Source organism: Carlito syrichta, unplaced genomic scaffold, assembly GCF_000164805.1.
Source record: "Carlito syrichta isolate Samal-C Ts95f unplaced genomic scaffold, Tarsius_syrichta-2.0.1 Scaffold92627, whole genome shotgun sequence".
Classification (NCBI taxonomy): domain Eukaryota; kingdom Metazoa; phylum Chordata; class Mammalia; order Primates; family Tarsiidae; genus Carlito; species Carlito syrichta.
In genome coordinates this window covers 68,034-85,479 of record NW_007036723.1, presented here as the reverse complement: position 1 = coordinate 85,479, position 17,446 = coordinate 68,034, and the positions used below count along the sequence as shown (strand labels likewise).

At 45.3% G+C, this 17,446-nt stretch overlaps 1 protein-coding gene across 2 annotated transcripts in view; it reads right to left on the bottom strand.

Moving 5' to 3' along the window:
• The window catches only part of USP7 (ubiquitin specific peptidase 7), a 40,707-nt gene that overhangs the window by 16,066 nt on the left and 7,195 nt on the right, over window positions 1-17,446 (bottom strand). For both annotated transcript variants that reach the window (XM_008060663.2, XM_008060656.2), the window contains 9 exons: window positions 12,759-12,957; window positions 10,723-10,861; window positions 9,080-9,168; window positions 7,805-7,913; window positions 6,141-6,271; window positions 5,607-5,661; window positions 4,555-4,635; window positions 4,365-4,455; window positions 902-984 (listed from right to left, as the gene is read on the bottom strand). In XM_008060663.2, coding sequence (XP_008058854.1) covers window positions 902-984; window positions 4,365-4,455; window positions 4,555-4,635; window positions 5,607-5,661; window positions 6,141-6,271; window positions 7,805-7,913; window positions 9,080-9,168; window positions 10,723-10,861; window positions 12,759-12,844 — 864 coding nt within the window. In that variant the 5' untranslated portion in view covers window positions 12,845-12,957. The remainder of the gene's footprint in view (window positions 1-901; window positions 985-4,364; window positions 4,456-4,554; window positions 4,636-5,606; window positions 5,662-6,140; window positions 6,272-7,804; window positions 7,914-9,079; window positions 9,169-10,722; window positions 10,862-12,758; window positions 12,958-17,446) is intronic.

Below are 17,446 nucleotides of genomic sequence, written 5' to 3'. Positions count from 1 at the left end.
ATATATATATATATATATAAAAATTTGTCCAGATGCCAAAATACCCAGAACAGATAAGAGCAATTCTTATGAGTAGGCTGATATGTTTCTTAAGCACATCAGTTGTCAAAGTTTGAATTAATGTTTGCAAAGTGACTTTCTGATCTACACCTCAGCCCCTGAGTGGTCTGACCTAGCAGGAAAAGAGCAGATCTGTGGTACACTGCAAAACGGGCACACTGGCACCACGAATTATAACCTGGCAGGTCGGGTAAGCACAGGCCAGTCTGATTTCATTATGTAGTTGAGTCAATGGGTCAAGGTTATGAAACTGCAAAACAGACTCTGATCACTGGATCCACAAGGACGCTACAGTCCCAACAGACCAACAGCAGCCATATGGCCACAGTCCGCCTCCCTCTAAGCACCACGGGCTGGTCACTTGGTCACAATGCTCACGGCTCTGTCAGAAGCTGAGGCCGGTGGGGCCACGACCCTAGATCACAGTCCTCATTCCAGAAGTCATGACACTCAGAAAATAAACTTCTTTTGGGGGGGGGAGTGGGGAGGAAGAAACAACCACCAAGACGGAGTCGAACTACGAAATGATACCGTGGCTGCGAGAAACTGAGGCAGCCTCTGGCACTGACGCCAGGAAGGTGAGGAACAGAGTAACAACTGAATAGGAAACTTCTGGAAGCCCCATGTCAAGTCTGTGGATGGTGACTCCAACCAACACGCAAGTGGCTTCAGTCTCCACAAATAACTCCCCACCCCCACTCTCCAGAAATGAAATCCTGTGTGTTCTAAACACCAGAAGCACACAGATAGGGACAAGTCCATCCGCAATGAGCAATTAACAACAGAAGTAAAAATAAAGGAGAAAGCGGCCCTAGGACCCAGCCCCGATAGTCCACATTACCTGCAAGCCATGCTCCCCGGCATCGTACTTATTATCACCGTCTAGTTGCTCTACTGCCACATAATCCACAAATGACTCAAATACTTTAAAGAGAGAGAGAGAGAGAGAAGTCAACCAACAGTGGTCACTCAAGTTCAGCTGTAATGTAACCAACCCAGGGATAACAGTGTTTAACTCGGCACATCTGGGAAGGGCAAGAGACTGTGAAGTGCCCCTTCCCCCACTGAAGGAAGGGTGGGCACCACCCACCTTCACCATCAGCAAAGTGACACTGGTGCTTCCTAAGGTATTTGAAAATGGTAACAGAGGAGAAAGAGTTGTGGTTTTAATAGCTGTTACCTTGCCAAAACACTTATTGTAAAGTCAGCATGGAATAAACAACCAATGGCTCTGGAACAGACATGTACATGTGAAGGGAATCCCAGGAGCTCAGTGGAGAAGGGGTGTTGTGTGTGTCCTGGCAACCTACCACACACCCGACTGTTCCAGATGGGCTGGAGACAAACAGAAAAGATAAGACAACTACAGGTACAGACCTGAGGACATAAAAAGCAAAAACTGCCACACTAGAGTTCACTAAAATTAAGACTAGCAACACTAAGAGTACAGGGTAGGATACTCGCTGGGGGGGAGAACATCCATCCAGAGTAGACCAGAATGACTTCTGCTCTGTTGGTGACGGAAGAACAGAATAGCAAGGAAATACCCCGTCCCACTCTGGACAGCAGGCCAAGCAGGACCATGACCCCAAAAGAACAGAAGTCAATGAGCACCCCCAAACAGGCCCAGCTCACTGCTCATCTCCTGGCTGCAGTGCAAGGACGGAAACCCAGACAGAGCCCACCGCCTCCCTGAGCCCAGAAGACAGGAGTGAGAATCTGTGGGCACAGCACCTGAGATGGAACGCTAAACAGAGGGGGTTCCGGAGATGCACGAAAGGGTCCTTGAGTCAGCAAGTGAGTGTGAGGAAATCACCCAGGGCAGGGAAGAACCACCGTGAGGATCTTGATGGGGAATAAGCCCCAGAGCCCACCCAGGGTTCCCACCATTCACAGTGGAAAAACCTAATTATGAGAGGTTCGGTAGAAAACTCAGAAGGATGCGGGGCAAAGGAATCCTCAACTACACCTGTCACGCTCCCACCCAACAAAGCTTAAAAACAAGCAAGTAACCTGTGCCTTAGGGCAAAGGTTAAAATACCCAACACACATCAAGATGCACACCACAGTGCCTGCTATCCAATAACAAGATTATCAGCAGTGAAGGGTAATACCCTTCAACAGAACAGACCCAGAAGTCCCAAAGATGGCAGAATCAGGAACATTAACTACATTCCATATGTTCCAGAAAACAAGAGCATATTAAGAAGGGACACGGAAGACTTATACTAAAAGGTCCAAACAGAACCTCTAGAAATGAAAATAATGTCTAAAGTGAAAACCCCACAATGGCACTGACAGCAAATGAGACTCTGTAGATGATGGCGAAGATGAAGACACAGCACCAGAAACTGGGACACAAATCCCAAAAATAGGAGATCAGGACATCGAGAGGCTGGGGACAACCTTAGCACGGGGGATGGTAAGAAAGCATAGCAAGAGTGGCCAACATTTTTCCAAATTTAATAAAAACTATAAATCCAGTATCCAAGAAGCTCACTGAACACTGAGCAGAAGAAACATGGAGACTATGGTGGGACATGTCACCTCAAACAGCCTGACAGCAGCAAGAAGGGAGAAACCTTAAGGATGGGGACCATACCACTGCTGACTTCTCGGAAACAATACACAAGAGACGACAGGGCACATCTTTAACACACAGAAAATATCTGTCAATCGACAAGTCTCTAACCAGGTAAAAATTCTTTCAGAAATGATGACAGAAAAAGATCTTTCCAGGCATACAGGTGAAAGAACTCATCTCAGCAGACCTGCACTCCAGGCAGTCAGGAGTGGGCCCACATGGGGGTCTGGCTCTAAATAAGAAACCAAGAGCAGCTGGGCTCGGTGGCTCAGCCTGTAATCCTGCGCCTTTGGGAGGCTGAGGTGAGTGGACTGCCTGAGCCCGCAGGTTCGAGACCCGCCTGGGCAACTTGGCGAGACCTCATCTCTACAATAAATAAAAAAATCAGCTGAGCATGGTAGCGCATACCTATAATTCTGGCTACTCGGAAGGCTGAGGTGGAAGGATCGCTGGAGCCCAGCAGGTTGAGGCTGCGGTGGCCAGGAGAGGCCACTGCACTCCAGTCTGGGCGACAGAGTGAGACTCCAACTCAAAAAAAAAAAAAAAAAGAAAGTCTTTTCAAAAGAACACCTATAAATCAATTAAGAAAAAAAAAATTAGGCTGGGCACAGTGGCTCACGCCTGTAATTTCAACACTTTGGGAGGCTGAGGTGAAAAGACAGCCTGAGCAACTTGGCAAGACCATATCTCTACAATAAATCAAGAAAAGTCAACTGGGCATTGTGGTGCATGCCTGTAGTTCCAGTTACTTGGAAGGCTGAGGCCGAAGAATCACCTGAACCCAGCAGGTCGAGGCTGTGGTCACTGTCCTCCAGCCTAGGCAACAGAGGGAGAGGGAGAGGGTGAGGGGGGAAGAGGGGGAAAGAGGGAGGGGAGAGGGAGAGAGAAGCCAACACAAGGAAGGGAAAATACAAGCATTTTTATAAAAGAAGACAGTCAGTGAGCAACTGAAAAGGCCACAGCCTCACTGAGCTTCAAGGAAATACAAGCTAAAACCTAGACAGCACTATCCTCCCACCCAACCCATCCAAGGCCCATCACAGATGGCTCTGGTGTACAGCAAATGCAGCTTTCCCATACTGTGGATGGGAGTAAAACTGAGAAACTACTAGGAAACCTCCAGCTTTAGCTATTAAACTCAACTTAAAAGCATACCCTATGGCCAGCAATTCCTCTTGTCCTAAACACAAACAGGCACAAATGTGGTCAATCCAACTTGTGCTAACAGCCTCAAACGAACAACTCAAATATCCATCAAGAAAAGTTTCAAAATGTGTGAAGTAGTCCTAAAATGGAATACTATACAGCAATGAAAGGACCAAACAACTGCTACGTGCAACATGGATGTACTCAAGAATATAATGCTGAGAAAAAAATTCAGAAACGAAGAACACACCCTACTATATGATTATATTCAAACAAATACTTAAAACATGCTAGATTAACCTTGGATGTCAGAAAACAGAAGAAATAAGTGCTTTCCTCTGGGGAGGGGGGGAGTTACTAGGAAGGTATGTAGGTGTGCTGGCCAATGTTCTATGTCCAGATCTGGGGGAAGGTTACAGAGTGTATTCATCCAGTGAGCTGCACACTTAAGGTCTGAGCCATTCTCTGTATCTATCTAGGTCATTAAAAAAAAATAATAATTTGTGTTAAGGAAACATTAAGTCAAAACAGAAATTATCAAAAGCTTATGTCATTATATAAACATAAAACTTACTGTTTTTCTTTCCTTTTATACTTAGCTGGATATCATAATAATCTTCTCTTCTATCAGACCGATAGTCTACTTCTTTACACTGGATATAGGACTGCAAATAAGGAAAATGAGGTGGCTTAGGTGTGCACAGTCAAAAACTTCACATTTCAAAATCTTTAGAAATCAAGCTTTACAACTGGCCGTCACATACCACCATTTTGCCTCTGAATAACTTAGGTATGGTGCCTTCTACACACGTGCCCTTCATCTTATTTTCCACGTTATCAAGCAACTGAAAAAGAACATTTTCACTTTTAAAAAGATGTGTATGTTAGTGATATACAGTAATTTTATACCTGACTAGGAAATATCAATGTTCAAAGAAGTTGTAGACTATAAAAATATGACCCTTGGCATGCAATTATAAAAAACATAGTACAAAATCTTCTTGGTTGGAATTTTACAAACATATCTACATGCAACAGTTGAGGTTAACCTTTTATACAGCCTTTGGAATGAATTAGTAATCCGTAGTGCCTTTAGAAGCATTCTTATATTCATTTTACCTCTGTGGAAAAGCATGTAAAATTGTTCACTAAACTTAACTCGTAATGGTCCACACCAAGAGATTAATGAGTTGAGCCTGTCAACAGGATTGACTGGTTTGTCCATGGATATTTAATGAACTGGATTCAATCCAGCTAGTGCTGCAAAAAAGAAAACACACCTTGCCCAGCCAATCACCTTGAATAGCCATTTCATGTGTGTGTGACTGCATGTCTTTTACCACAACTGGAAGAGTGAGAATCTGCCAGTGACTAAGGATAACGTGGGAGGATGGCCCACATACAGGTCCCCTCCAAGAGAAGCATGCTCACGGAAGGGGTTTGGGTGCTGGAGTACCAACAGAAGTCGCCCCTCTAATGTGTCTTAGGACCAACAGGACAGCGAACAAAGGTACCCGCTGGCTCTCAGATGAATGTGGGTGTGTGTATATATATAAGACACCACTTGAACAAATCAAAAGCCTACTACTACTACAATTCAAGCTTCCTTTGACACTTTACCTTCAAATAATCATTCTAATAATTTTCTCCAGTGTCTAACACTAGATAGATGCTGTCTTTTCTTCCTAGCCTAAGTCTGGTCCTAAACAAATAAGGACATTATCTGAATTAGGTCTGAAGTTTTACTGGCAAGAACTTCTAATACTGCTTCAAACTACTCATTGTAAGAAATATACAAGTATCACTTAAAACTTACCACTCGACATAGCTCTTGAACATCGTGTTGCATGAAGCTATCTAAAGTTTCCCACCTTTCAAAGATAAAACAGACATCTACATTTAAACTTCCAACTTTATTATTAAGTTTCTGTTTTGTGAAGATTATTTTTGGGAGTTGAAATTCCAAGACAGATTAAATTTTACCAGCCAAATGCTCACAACTTTTTAAAAAATCTTGTTCTGAAAATCTTACTGCTAGGGGAGGGAGTGTTTGCAAGAAAATGTAACACATTTGAGAGCAATACATGTTCTTGTGTTGCAAAGTAAAATCTTTAAGTGGTGAATTATTTCTCAACAAAATTCTAAAACAAAGCTGCTATTTCCAAAGAGGTGAAACAAAACACAATGGTAAAACACTGACATAACTAAATGCTCAAGCCTCCCTAAATTAAATGCTTCCAGTATGCTGCTCAGTATGCTGCTCTACTAAAGTATGTTTTTTCTGTCCTCCACTCATTCAGCCATCAAAAAGAAGGAAGTAGAATAGCCAAGGTAGATTTCTAATACATACCCAAATGACTTGGTTAGCTTTTTTGTTCCTACAGGCTTATCACTGTGCTGTAACTCATAGAACACTCTTTGCAAGGCTAAAGGGACGCTTTTAGATGAGTCATCACCCTCTGTTGGCATCATGTACACAGCCTACAAGAAATAATTCAGAAATAAGAATTTACTCTGAGAAGATGCAAGAGAATTAAAGATAGTAAAAATTTTAATTTTCATATAAAAGTCTTATTTCTTTTTTAGAAAGCAGGATTTATTAAGAGGACAGAAGAGTTCCCATCGTAGGAGGGAACCCAAGGGGTTTGTCCTAACAGTCTCATTTCTAATAACACAATGGCAAAGGCAGTTTGAGAGAATTTAAGTCATATGTGTCTTCAGTGACAATCTGAGAAACAAGGAAGCAGAAAATAATTTTTAAATTACTTATAGCTCACCATCCAAGGAGAACTACTTTTATTTCATACTTGTAGGAGCACCTTTTTTTTTTAGTTGGAGTCTCACTCCATCACCCAGGCTAGAGTGTAGTGGCTGGCACGCTCACAGCCACCCTAGCATCCACCTGCAGGGCTCAGGCGATCCTTCAGCCTCAGTCTTCCAAGTAGCCAGAACTACAGGCATGCACTACCACGCATGGTTAATTTTTGGATTTACTGCAGAGACGAGGTCTCACCAAGTTACCTAGTCTTGGTTTCGTACCCCTAGGCTCAGGCAACCCTCTCGCTTTGGCCTCCCAAAGTGCTGAGATCACAGGCTTGAGTCACTGTGCCCAGCAGGAGCACCATTTTTTAACTTACCACCTTCTTGTGCACAAAAGATGTGATGAAAACTAAAATGCTGTGAAAACTCCCTATGTGCGGCAAAACCCTGCTGTACATGTGTCTGTCTGTCTGTACAGCAGGGCCCCACAAGCAGGGGTGGGTCTTGTCTGCACTGCTTCAGACTAATCACATGTAATTCTCAAAACAGTGTTGCTACATGAGATTCGAAGTATGTCTATTCTTTTGATCAATTTTCTTAATAAAAAATAAGCTGCATTTATAATAAATGGAAATCAGACTTCACAGCTGAGTAATTTGGCAACTCAAATTTGATTAAAAACTTTCAAATGTTGCTGTCAATGGTTTTTGTTAAAAAAACAAAACAAGCGGGGCTCAGTGGCTCAGCCTGTAATCCCACACCTTTGGGAGGCTGAGATGAGTGGATTGCCTGAGCCCACGGGTTCGAGACCCGCCTGGGCAGCGAGACCTCATCTCTACAATAAATCAAAAAATAAGCCGGGCGTGGTAGTGCATGCCTGTAATTTCAGCTACTTGGAAGGCTGAGGCGGAAGGATCACCGGAGCCCAGCAGGTCGAGGTTGCGGTGGCCGGGAGCGGCCACTGCACTCCAGTCTGGGTGACAGAGTGAGACTCCAAACTCAAAAAAAAAGTCACAGAATTATTTCTAGCACAATTAAGGTTAGGTCTGTAAGAGTATGTCAGTCAACTTTTGATGGTTTCCACAGCAGGTATGTAACCACTAGGGAAGGAAAACACCCAGTATCAACTAGCAGCCATCTGTGGGGACGGTGCCATGGGGGTAGAGGTGACAAAGGGTGTCTGCTAAGGACTCTGCTTGATTCCTAAGAGGAAAGGGCATTGGAAGACTACAGGTAAGAACACTATCCATTTACCTTTCGGAGTTGGTTTGTAAAAAACAGTGTCTGCAGCAGGCTGTTCATGTAACATGTGGCTCCCTGATTCTTCAAGCCCACATAGCCTGTGTGCTTCTTGGAATCCCACCTGAAAGATGAGTTTGTGGTTAGGAGTAACTCACACAAGACATTTGCTGCTGCTACCATCACTGCCTTCCTACCATCCTGAGAGGTCCAGGGTCCTGCATCCCTCACCACAGGTCCTTGCTGTTGAGGAAACCAAGGCCAGGAGTACCCTTTCCCTGGCCACTGATTCGTCTGTTTGCCCAAGTGTGTGAACTGGTGCAGATTCAACCCCAGCACTGGAATCGCCACTGGAGTACCTGCCTGCTGGCATCAGGATCGGCATTCACAGACACGGAGTCCTACAAGTCCATACCCAACATGCCTACTATGCAGTTTTATAATACAGCAATCACGTACAGGGTCAGCAAGAAATAGAGCTGAAACCCGTCTCTCTGTAGAGACACATACCGGGAAAAACAGGAAAATGAATTCAGCAAGATTCACTTTACACTTCTCAACTCCTCGAGTTTTTCTTTATTTTGCCATCGTGGTGGCTGGTTAGGTGAAACGGTGGGTTCCTTGAGTGAACTGTGCCCCTCGATCCCCCAATGTAGCAACAGGAAGCCAGAGAAAGTGGTGTCTGAAGCAGAACAATGCCCCCATCTCCACCTCACTCTGTATATGATGCAAAGGTGGGAACAAACATGACAGCCATCAAGCGTGACCAACATGGAGGAGACACTGATTGTGCAGTCAGAGTCGATGGCACTCTGTGACTCCACGGCTTAGCGAACACTCCCACGTACACCTAATGACCCTGGTCACAACCTCTCTCGTCCCTGCTCACCATGCAGCCTGTCAGTGATGCCGCCTGCTCCTCTGTACACCTCATCACACTGACATAACTCCACACCCCTGCCTTGGCAAACAAGCATCTCTGCTGAGTTCCATATATCCTGGTCTCAGTTCCCCGGTCAGAGCAACCTGTATGCGCTAAGAACGGGAAGCCACTGCTGCCTCATTGACCATATTTACACGATTATGTCCCAAGCATCCAACATGAGACTGCTCGGGGACCTAGCAGAGGAGTGACCGTGGTGCAGGCGGAGACCTGTGTGCCACAGGGCATACACGGGGACAGGGCCTCTTTGCTGAGCACATGCATCTCTGTCAAACACGTGCCCATGCTTCTTTCACTGCCACATAAAAGATATTTTTTAATAGCACCCAAATAAAAGAAAAACTTACGCAACTCCATGGGGAGCATCTGCCTGTACGAAGACTTCAAACGTCACTTTGTCATCATCTATAAATCCCTTCTCAGGATCAGTCACTTCCTATAAAAAATAAATAAGAATACCCAACTTGCACAAGAACACACAAGCACTCACTTGATTCCACAGGGACAATTACACTAGTGCCCCGGACTTTTTTTGAGTTGGAGTCTCATTCTGTCACCCAGGCTGGAGTACAGTGGCATGATCATAGCCACCACAGCCTCGACCTGCTTGGCTCAGTTGATCTTTCCAACTCAGCCCTCCAAGTAGTATGCCACCACTCCTGGCTAATTTTTTTTTATTGTAGAGACAAGGTCTCACCAAATTGCCCAGGCTGGTCTCAAACCCCTGGGCTCAGGCAATCCTCTTGCCTCTACCTCCCAAAGTGCTAGGATTACAGGCATGAGCCTCTATGCTCAGTGCCCTGGACTTAACAGATTAAAGTGCTTTTCTTTTTTTTTGGAGTTGTAGTCTCACTCTGTTGCCCAGGCTGGAGTGCAATGACATGCTCACAAACCACTGCAGGCTCAACCAGCTGGGTTCAGGTGATCCTTCTGCCTCAGCCTTCCAAGTAGCTGGAACTACAGGCGCATGCTACTACACCCAGCTTATTTTTTGATTTATTGTAGAGACGATGTCTCACCAAGCTGCCCAGGTTGGTCTCGAACCCGTAATCTAAGGCAACCTTCTCGCCTTGACCTCCCAAATAAAATGCTACTTTTAAAAACATCCAGTGCTGTTTCAAATTTGAGCGTTTCAATTTGCTTTAAACAATGGTCCCTGAACAAAAAATAGCAAAAGCCTGACCACTCTAGGAGGCCCCACGAGGTATCCAGGTGCTCAAGTCCACAGCGTGGATGGGAGGAAGCCATGCCTGCTCCTCAGAGCAGGGCTAAAGGGGTTCCAGAGGGCTTGGCTAGAAGGACAGCAGCAAGGAGTGATAAGGACCTTGGAGTGAACAGCAGTGACATTCCCAGGAACATTACACCCCTTCCAAAAGCAGCCAAAATGGACTGCAGAAACATGGAACCACTCAGCACTATGCCTGACTCAGGAAAGGGCCCTATCAGTACTATGTCTTTTATAGGAAAACTAGCCTGATGGCTGAGTCAAAGTTGAGTCCTGAATCCCGATGACAGTTAAAAACCTAAGCTGGAAAACTGAGAAAACGCATTTTTTTTTTTTTTTTTTTTAGTTGGAGTCTCACTCTGTCACCCAGACTGGAGGGCAATGGTACGCTCCCGGCCACTGCAGCCTCAACCTGCTGGGCTCAGGCGATTCTTCTGCATCAGCCTTTCAAGTAGCTGGAACTACAGGCACAGGCCACCACATCCAGCTAATTTTTTGATTTATTGTGGAGATGAGGTCTTGCCAAGTTGCCAGGCAGCTCTCGAACCCGTGGGCTCAGGCAATCCTCTCACCTCAGCCTCCCAAAGTGCTGGGATTATAGGCATGTGCCACTGCACCTGGCCTGAGAAAATGAATCTTCACAGACACCTGTCCAATTTACAAAGCAGAAAATTGACTCTAAAATGAATGAAAGGACTTGAGAATCAAAAAACTAGGGGAACGTGCAACACAGCACAGATGATTCCAACTAACACGGGTACTTACACTCCAGGCCATGAAGTTGGAAAACCCCCAGTCATTTTCTTTATGGAAGAACAAGTGACTGATGCGGCGGCTGAACGACTTTTCATCATCTCTGTAATTTATGATTTTCAGCACTGCTTGTGCGTGGCAGGACCATGACCTGTTTAAAACAACAGTGAACTAAGCCTTAGCTGACATCCCACCTGATGGACACAGTCTAAATACGCTAACAACTAGCACACTAGAATGCCCGCTGGTGTCCTCTCTCTCTCTCTCTCTCTCTCTCTCTCTCTCTCTCTTCTTGTGGGTTGGGAGGTGAGATGGGGATAGGGACATATGTGACTTTAATAAAGAAGAAGTATTTGGGGTGCCCCAGTGGAGTCTGTGGTGATGTAACTAACAATCTCATTTATTTTTTTAATTCCTAAAAAGTTTTAAGTTGAATTTTACAACGTAGCTATATAATACCAATTTCCAAGTGTTAAAAATTGGTTGTAGATTTTGTAAAAGACTAAAGACTTTTGGTAAAATAATTATTTGAAAAGAAGAGTCAATGGATGGATGTAAGCCTCGGGTTCTCCTCCCAATACCGTTGTCACTTCCCAGCATCTCTCACACTCCTACGGCGCATTAAGTGCTGTGCCTCTCCACATCTCCCAGAATGCTCCCTGTTCCTGCGGGGAAGGGCCGGCACTGAGACACAGAACTTTGAACAGGGCTGCACCAAGGTAGCTCTGTGGGCTCACAGCTGTGCCATCCTGCCTGGCACTGAGAAGTTCATCAACGAGTTAACACTGTCAGGCATGTGTCAGGCATGGGCACCAAATCGCAACCGCAGAGAACTACTCTACACGCGGTCAAGTGTGGGGCAGACCACAGAAGGGTCTCTGCACCAATGTTTAAAAACCAGAAACAGTGCTCTGAAGCCGACTAAAGTTAAGGCTTGTGACTCAAGCAGGGCTCTGTAGGTGAGTGCCACAACAGAACTGTGACATGGTTGGAGGCGCCGGAGAACATGTGCAGAGGGTGCTGTTCCCAGCGGCATGCTCTGCTACTCAGGATGCTTGTGCTGGCTGGACAGCTCACTGGTTTCCCAAAATGCTGTTCAGGCTAAGGTTTCTATTAGACTAAAATCTAGTCCAGATGCTGATCAGATCACATCACAACATTAACTTTATCAACAGGCCCTGGCTTCATCCTAAAGCTGGCTTGGCACTTCTTAACCACTAAAGAAAAAACAAATAAATTGTACTCTCTGGGACATTTACAGACCAGCTGGTGCCAGTGTTCCCCTTCTGGGGAACATTCTGTTGTGGTCTCTGAAGGGTCACTACCTGGGGGAAGGGGACAGGGAGACAGGGCAGATATGGTTTAGGTATGCAGCTGCTTCGTGGTACTTCGATGTGACAAAGTGACCCACACTTCCCTTAAGTGAGTAGTAAGTTACTGTCGTTGATGAAGGGAGACCCATAAATTTCTGAGATGGATCCCATAGTTATAAAATTTGAAATAGGAAAATGTGAAGTTTCTAATCTTGTTTCATCTAAATTAGAGGACCATCAAAATGTTTCTCAATTTTAGGACATTTCATAATACATCTTCTTTAAGAATTTACATGAATTTAGAAATATTCCTGAAGGTAGATGCCTGTGTTGTAAATTGCTCACAGAATGTATTCTTTGCACCTTCGGGATAAGCCACAGGAAGGAGTTATCACACAATGGCTGGAAAAGGCCAGGCAGTAGACAACTCCCATTGCCCTGCAGGCAGTCACCGCAAAGTAAGAGCCAGGCCAGGCAGCTCGAGGTCCAGCTGGCCCGGATTCCGTGGGCTGGCAGATTCTAACATACAGGCTTCGGTTTTGTATCTGTAAGTATTTTTCTAGTTTGGATATTTACATAACAGTGGATTTTAAAGAGATACACATATTTAATTTAAAACCAAAGGGCTTAGAGGCAACACAATTTAAGATGAAACTGAGGTTGGTTAAATTTGGCTTCTAATCATGTCATACAACTATTTGTGGATTTGTAGTTGCATCATTTAAACTGTCTTACGTGGAATCAGATTCAGCATTGCACTGGAGAAAGAATCCTACGCTTTTTTGGTGTGGTCTGTCTGGATAAAATCGTGGCATCACCATAATCTTCCATGGTAGATTTCGCACAAAACACGGAGGGCTAAGGACCGACTCACTCAGTCTGCTGAAGCGCTCCACAGTGAACTGAAAGGTTGCCTCGGAGCGCCAACTGGTGTCTGCAAGAAAACAGTCAGCAGTCAGAGCCCCACAACGGTGGGGCACAGCAGCTACTGGAGTCCACTGTCCTACACAGGATTCCTCTACTGCTCAAGCCTCACCCTCTGGAAAGTTGCCTCCCATTTAGTAACCGTCTCACACGCAGATGACGAGGTTTCTGATGGACTGAATCCTTCTCTATGAGATCCAAAACTCAGGGCTAACAACACATACTGGCCTGTCCCCTCGGACTCAACGTGCCAGGAGCACCTATCCTGCTAAGCCTCAGCTTCCAAGGGACCCTGGCACCCACTGAGTGGAGAGACTTTGGAGAGGAGGTGGCTTACACGTAGGTACACGGGCAGGACTTGTGGAAGGAAAGAGGTCATGAGCATTGGCCTGAGTCTAGAGGAGAAACACAGAGCCCAGAACATGCAGGCATGCAAGGACTTCTGAGTTGAAGCCCCACCTGCCCAGAAGCCAGAAATGCTAAGAAGTTTGCCTAAAAACGAGCATTAACTTCATTAGCTCACAACTGTGGTGAAATACCAGCCTGGACTCTCTATGGGGAACGGGTTGTTTTGTTGTTGTTGTTGTTGTTGTTGTTTTTAAAGAAACCAGTATTCATTCCACATAAATAGTATAAATTGCTCAACCTTAACAAGACTGAAGGCTGACTTAAGAAAGTAAGGTTTTGTACACATAGTGCCTCTTAGCAGAGGTTCCACTGAAGGTCTCATTTGATATTTCCACCTTTTACTCATGCTGGCAACTATTATGTGCAAGTGGTCACGGGCCAATCAGTTTTGACAAACCCGGCAGGGGCCACCCCGCCAACCTGTTACTGACTGTCATTAGACACAAAGTTGCTACCGCAAGTTCAAACAGCTACAGAAGCTTCTGAATGCCTTCTATACCCATATCACTGCAGCCTGGGCCCAGTCACTGACTAGCAGCAGGGCCCACACGGAGGGGCCATGCTCTCTCAGCTCCTGGGTACAATCAGGGGCTCTCAGGACTTCCTGAATCCCTGAAGCACAAAGTAGGCTCAGGTGAGGAGCAGCTGAGACGAGCCCATGCCCATCATTCAGCCTCAGACCCCTGGAGGTGTCAGGTGGGATCTGACAATCCTTCAGACTCCAAAACCCACTAACAACCAAATTCTCCGCAATAGCCATTCTTAGTGAACAAAAACTGCCTAAAGTTTGCAGCTGAGTTTGTTCTTAAGAAAACATGTCCATCAGTCCTCACGAGAGGGCGTATTTTTACCAGAGAAGGAAAATCAAAAGCATGTGTGACGGTTAGCACTTCTACCTTGCTCTTCACCCCAAATGCTTTTATTCCAGAACACCCTGCTGAGCTGTCCACACCAGAGGCATCCAGAAGGAAGAGCAGCTGAGGGAGGTATGGCTCAGCTAGCAGAATTACTTATTCAAGCCTCTACAAGTGGTAGGTGCTACCCTACCCCCTTCCAGGGAGTCTATTAAAAGGCAAGAAACTTGTTCAAGATAATATGTCTACAATGGCACAGGAAAAAGGTTTACTATGCGTTTTTATGGACACACAAGTCACAACTGAGCAGTAGCTACATCCTCCAAGGTAGACATGACTTAATTCCTACTTTTTAGGTGAGAAAACTAAAGCTCTCTGAAGTTAAGTGCTTTGCAAAGTTAACAATTAGGGAATTTCAATAAACCAACACTTGTCAAATAGTCACAGTAACCCTGCCTCTGGTTTTTAAAATACCATTCCTAGAGTTTAATGTAACCCACCGCAAAACACAGACCCCAATAAAACGGGGCCGTTAGCATCCCTGCTTTACAGAGATCATATTTACAGAATTGTGCAGAAAAAGCAGTCAGTGGAAAAACATAGCAGGATCCAAAACATTCTGCCACCGGTTACACCTCTCTTCCAACTCATGGGTTTTATATAATTCAGTTCTTTGTAGGATTAGAGTTTACATACACGATATTGAGGCATATGATAAGGGCCTTCTGTTCTTTCACCCTACACTTGATACTCAAGTTCCTGGATTATTTCTTAAGTGTTAAATAGAATCAAACAATGGTGAAGCCCAGCATGGCACTGAGTCTCCAAGCCAGCCCAGAGGCTGCAGCGTGCCCACCTCTGTACCCCAAGCCTAGCGCTGCCTTGGCATATGGTGGTTGGCTCACTTTTGTGGACCTATACACTAGATTTCTGCCTCACACTCAAGGCATATTTCTTTTATTTTTTTTTTTTTTTTTTGAGTTGGAGTCTCACTCTATCGCCCAGGCTGGAGTGCAGCGGCACACTCACGGCCACCACAGCCTCGACCTGCTGGGCTCAGGCAATCCTTCTGCCTCAGCCTTTCAAGTAGCTGGAACTACAGGCACATGCTACCATGCCCAGCTAATTTTTAATTTATTTATCACAGAGACAAGGTTTTGCCAAGCTGCCCAGACTGGTCTCGAACTCCTGGGCTCAGGCCATCCTCTCACCTCAGTCTCCCAAGGTGCTGGGATTATAGGCTTGAGCTACCACGCCCGGCCTCAAGGAACATTTTATTTTTATTTTTTTAGTTGGAGTCTTACACTGTAGTCCAGGCTGCAATGCAGTAGCAGGCTCCTGGACACTGCAACCTCGACTCACTGGGCTCAGGTGATCCTTCTACCTCAGCTTTTCAAGTAGCTGGAACCACAGGTGTGTACCACTATGCCCAGCTCATTTTTTTGATTTACTGTATAGACCAGGTCTGGCCAAGTTGCCCAGGCTGGTCTCGAACCCCAGGGCTCAAGCAATCCTAACACCTCTGCCTCCTATCAAAGTGCTGGGATTATAGGCGTTAGCACTATATGCGCCTCAGGGCATATTTCTAAGAACAGATATATCTTTTAAAATCTCCTAATCAGGGCTGGGCACAGTGGCTCACGCCTTTAATCCCAGCACTTTGGGAGGTCAAGGTGGGAAACTGCTTGAGCCCAAGAGTTTGAGACCAGCCTGAGAAAAAGTAAGATCCTGTCTCTATCAAAAAATAAAAATAAAAAAACTAGCAGGGCATGGTGGCACATGCCCATAGTCCCAGCTACTCAGGAAGCTGAGGCAGGAGGATCGCCTGAGCACAGGAGTTTGAGGTTGTGGTGAGCTGTGATGGTGCGCCACTGCACTCCAGCCTGGGCAACAGAGTGAAACTTTGACTTACAAAAAAAAAAAATTTGCTAATCAAGAAGTTCAGATGAGACTTTGGGTGAATTCAAATTTCACCTAAGTGGCTCTAATCTCTTTGTACTAATAGAATAATCGAAAATTTACATTAAATACCAAAAGGTCAAGACAGAATGTCCCCTGAAAAAGAGAGGAAACTTGAAATCTAGCTTTAACAGATATGGCCAGCCAGACTATCCTAATAAAGAACTGCACGAGACTGACCAATAGAGGTCAGAACAGTCAAAAGGCGCACAGGATCCTAGGTACTATTTTTCAACTTCCTGTGAGTCTGAAATTATTTCAAAAAATTTAAAACTCAGCAGTGCACTAGGGATTACAGAGGACCCCATACCCTGCAGAATCAGTGCTTCATTCAGAGGGACTCACACTGACAGGGCACATCTGCTACCCAAAACTTCTTCACAGTAAACGCAGAACAAGCTTCTATATCCTCACCTAGACCCTGCAAAAATCACCGCCTTCCCATCCTGCCCCGAGACCAGGAAGTAGCCAGGAAGCAGCCGCAGCTCCCCGCCAGGACAAAGCGCCCACCACTCCTACCCTCACACTCTGCAAGGCAAAGGCCAGTGGGCCAGCCTGCACTTCGGCTGCATGAAGACAGGACAGAAAGAACACTTCAGATGTCCGAATCAGAAAGGCTACCCTGAAATTTCCTCAAATGGTGCTTTTATAGTAATTGTGTCAAACCTCAATTACTCACTCTAATACAAGTTTTTGCAAATTCTACGCAATCTCCAGAAATCACTTTAGTTTCATGGAGAACAAGAACCCAAATTCAGTTTCATCTAGACCTTCAGAGGTCGCATTTGCTCTAAAACTTCTCTGGCCGTCTGAAGGACAACAGTGAATACAAAACCTTTAAAAAGCTCAGTAACTATGACTAGGAAATAATTCTGATACTTGGCCATAATCTGTTAACAGGGTTCTTAAATGCTCTCTTCCTCAACTACACATCTGTCCCATATCTCTGTACTGCTAGCTCTTTAACTTCATTTTTTTTTTTTTTTTTTTTTGAGTTGGAGTCTCACTCGGTCACCCAGACTGGAGTGCAGTGGCCGCTCCCAGCCACCGCAGCCTCACTGCTGGGCTCCGGCGATCCTTCCGCCTCAGCTTTCCACGTAGCTGGAACTACAGGCGTGCACTACCACGCCCGGCTAGTTTTTTTATTTACTGTAGAGATGAGGTCTCCCTGCCCAGGCGGGTCTCGAACCAGTGGGCTCAGGCAATCCACTCACCTCAGCCTCCCAAAGGTGCGGGACTACAGGCTGAGCCACCAAGCCCGGCTATTTTTTTTCTTTT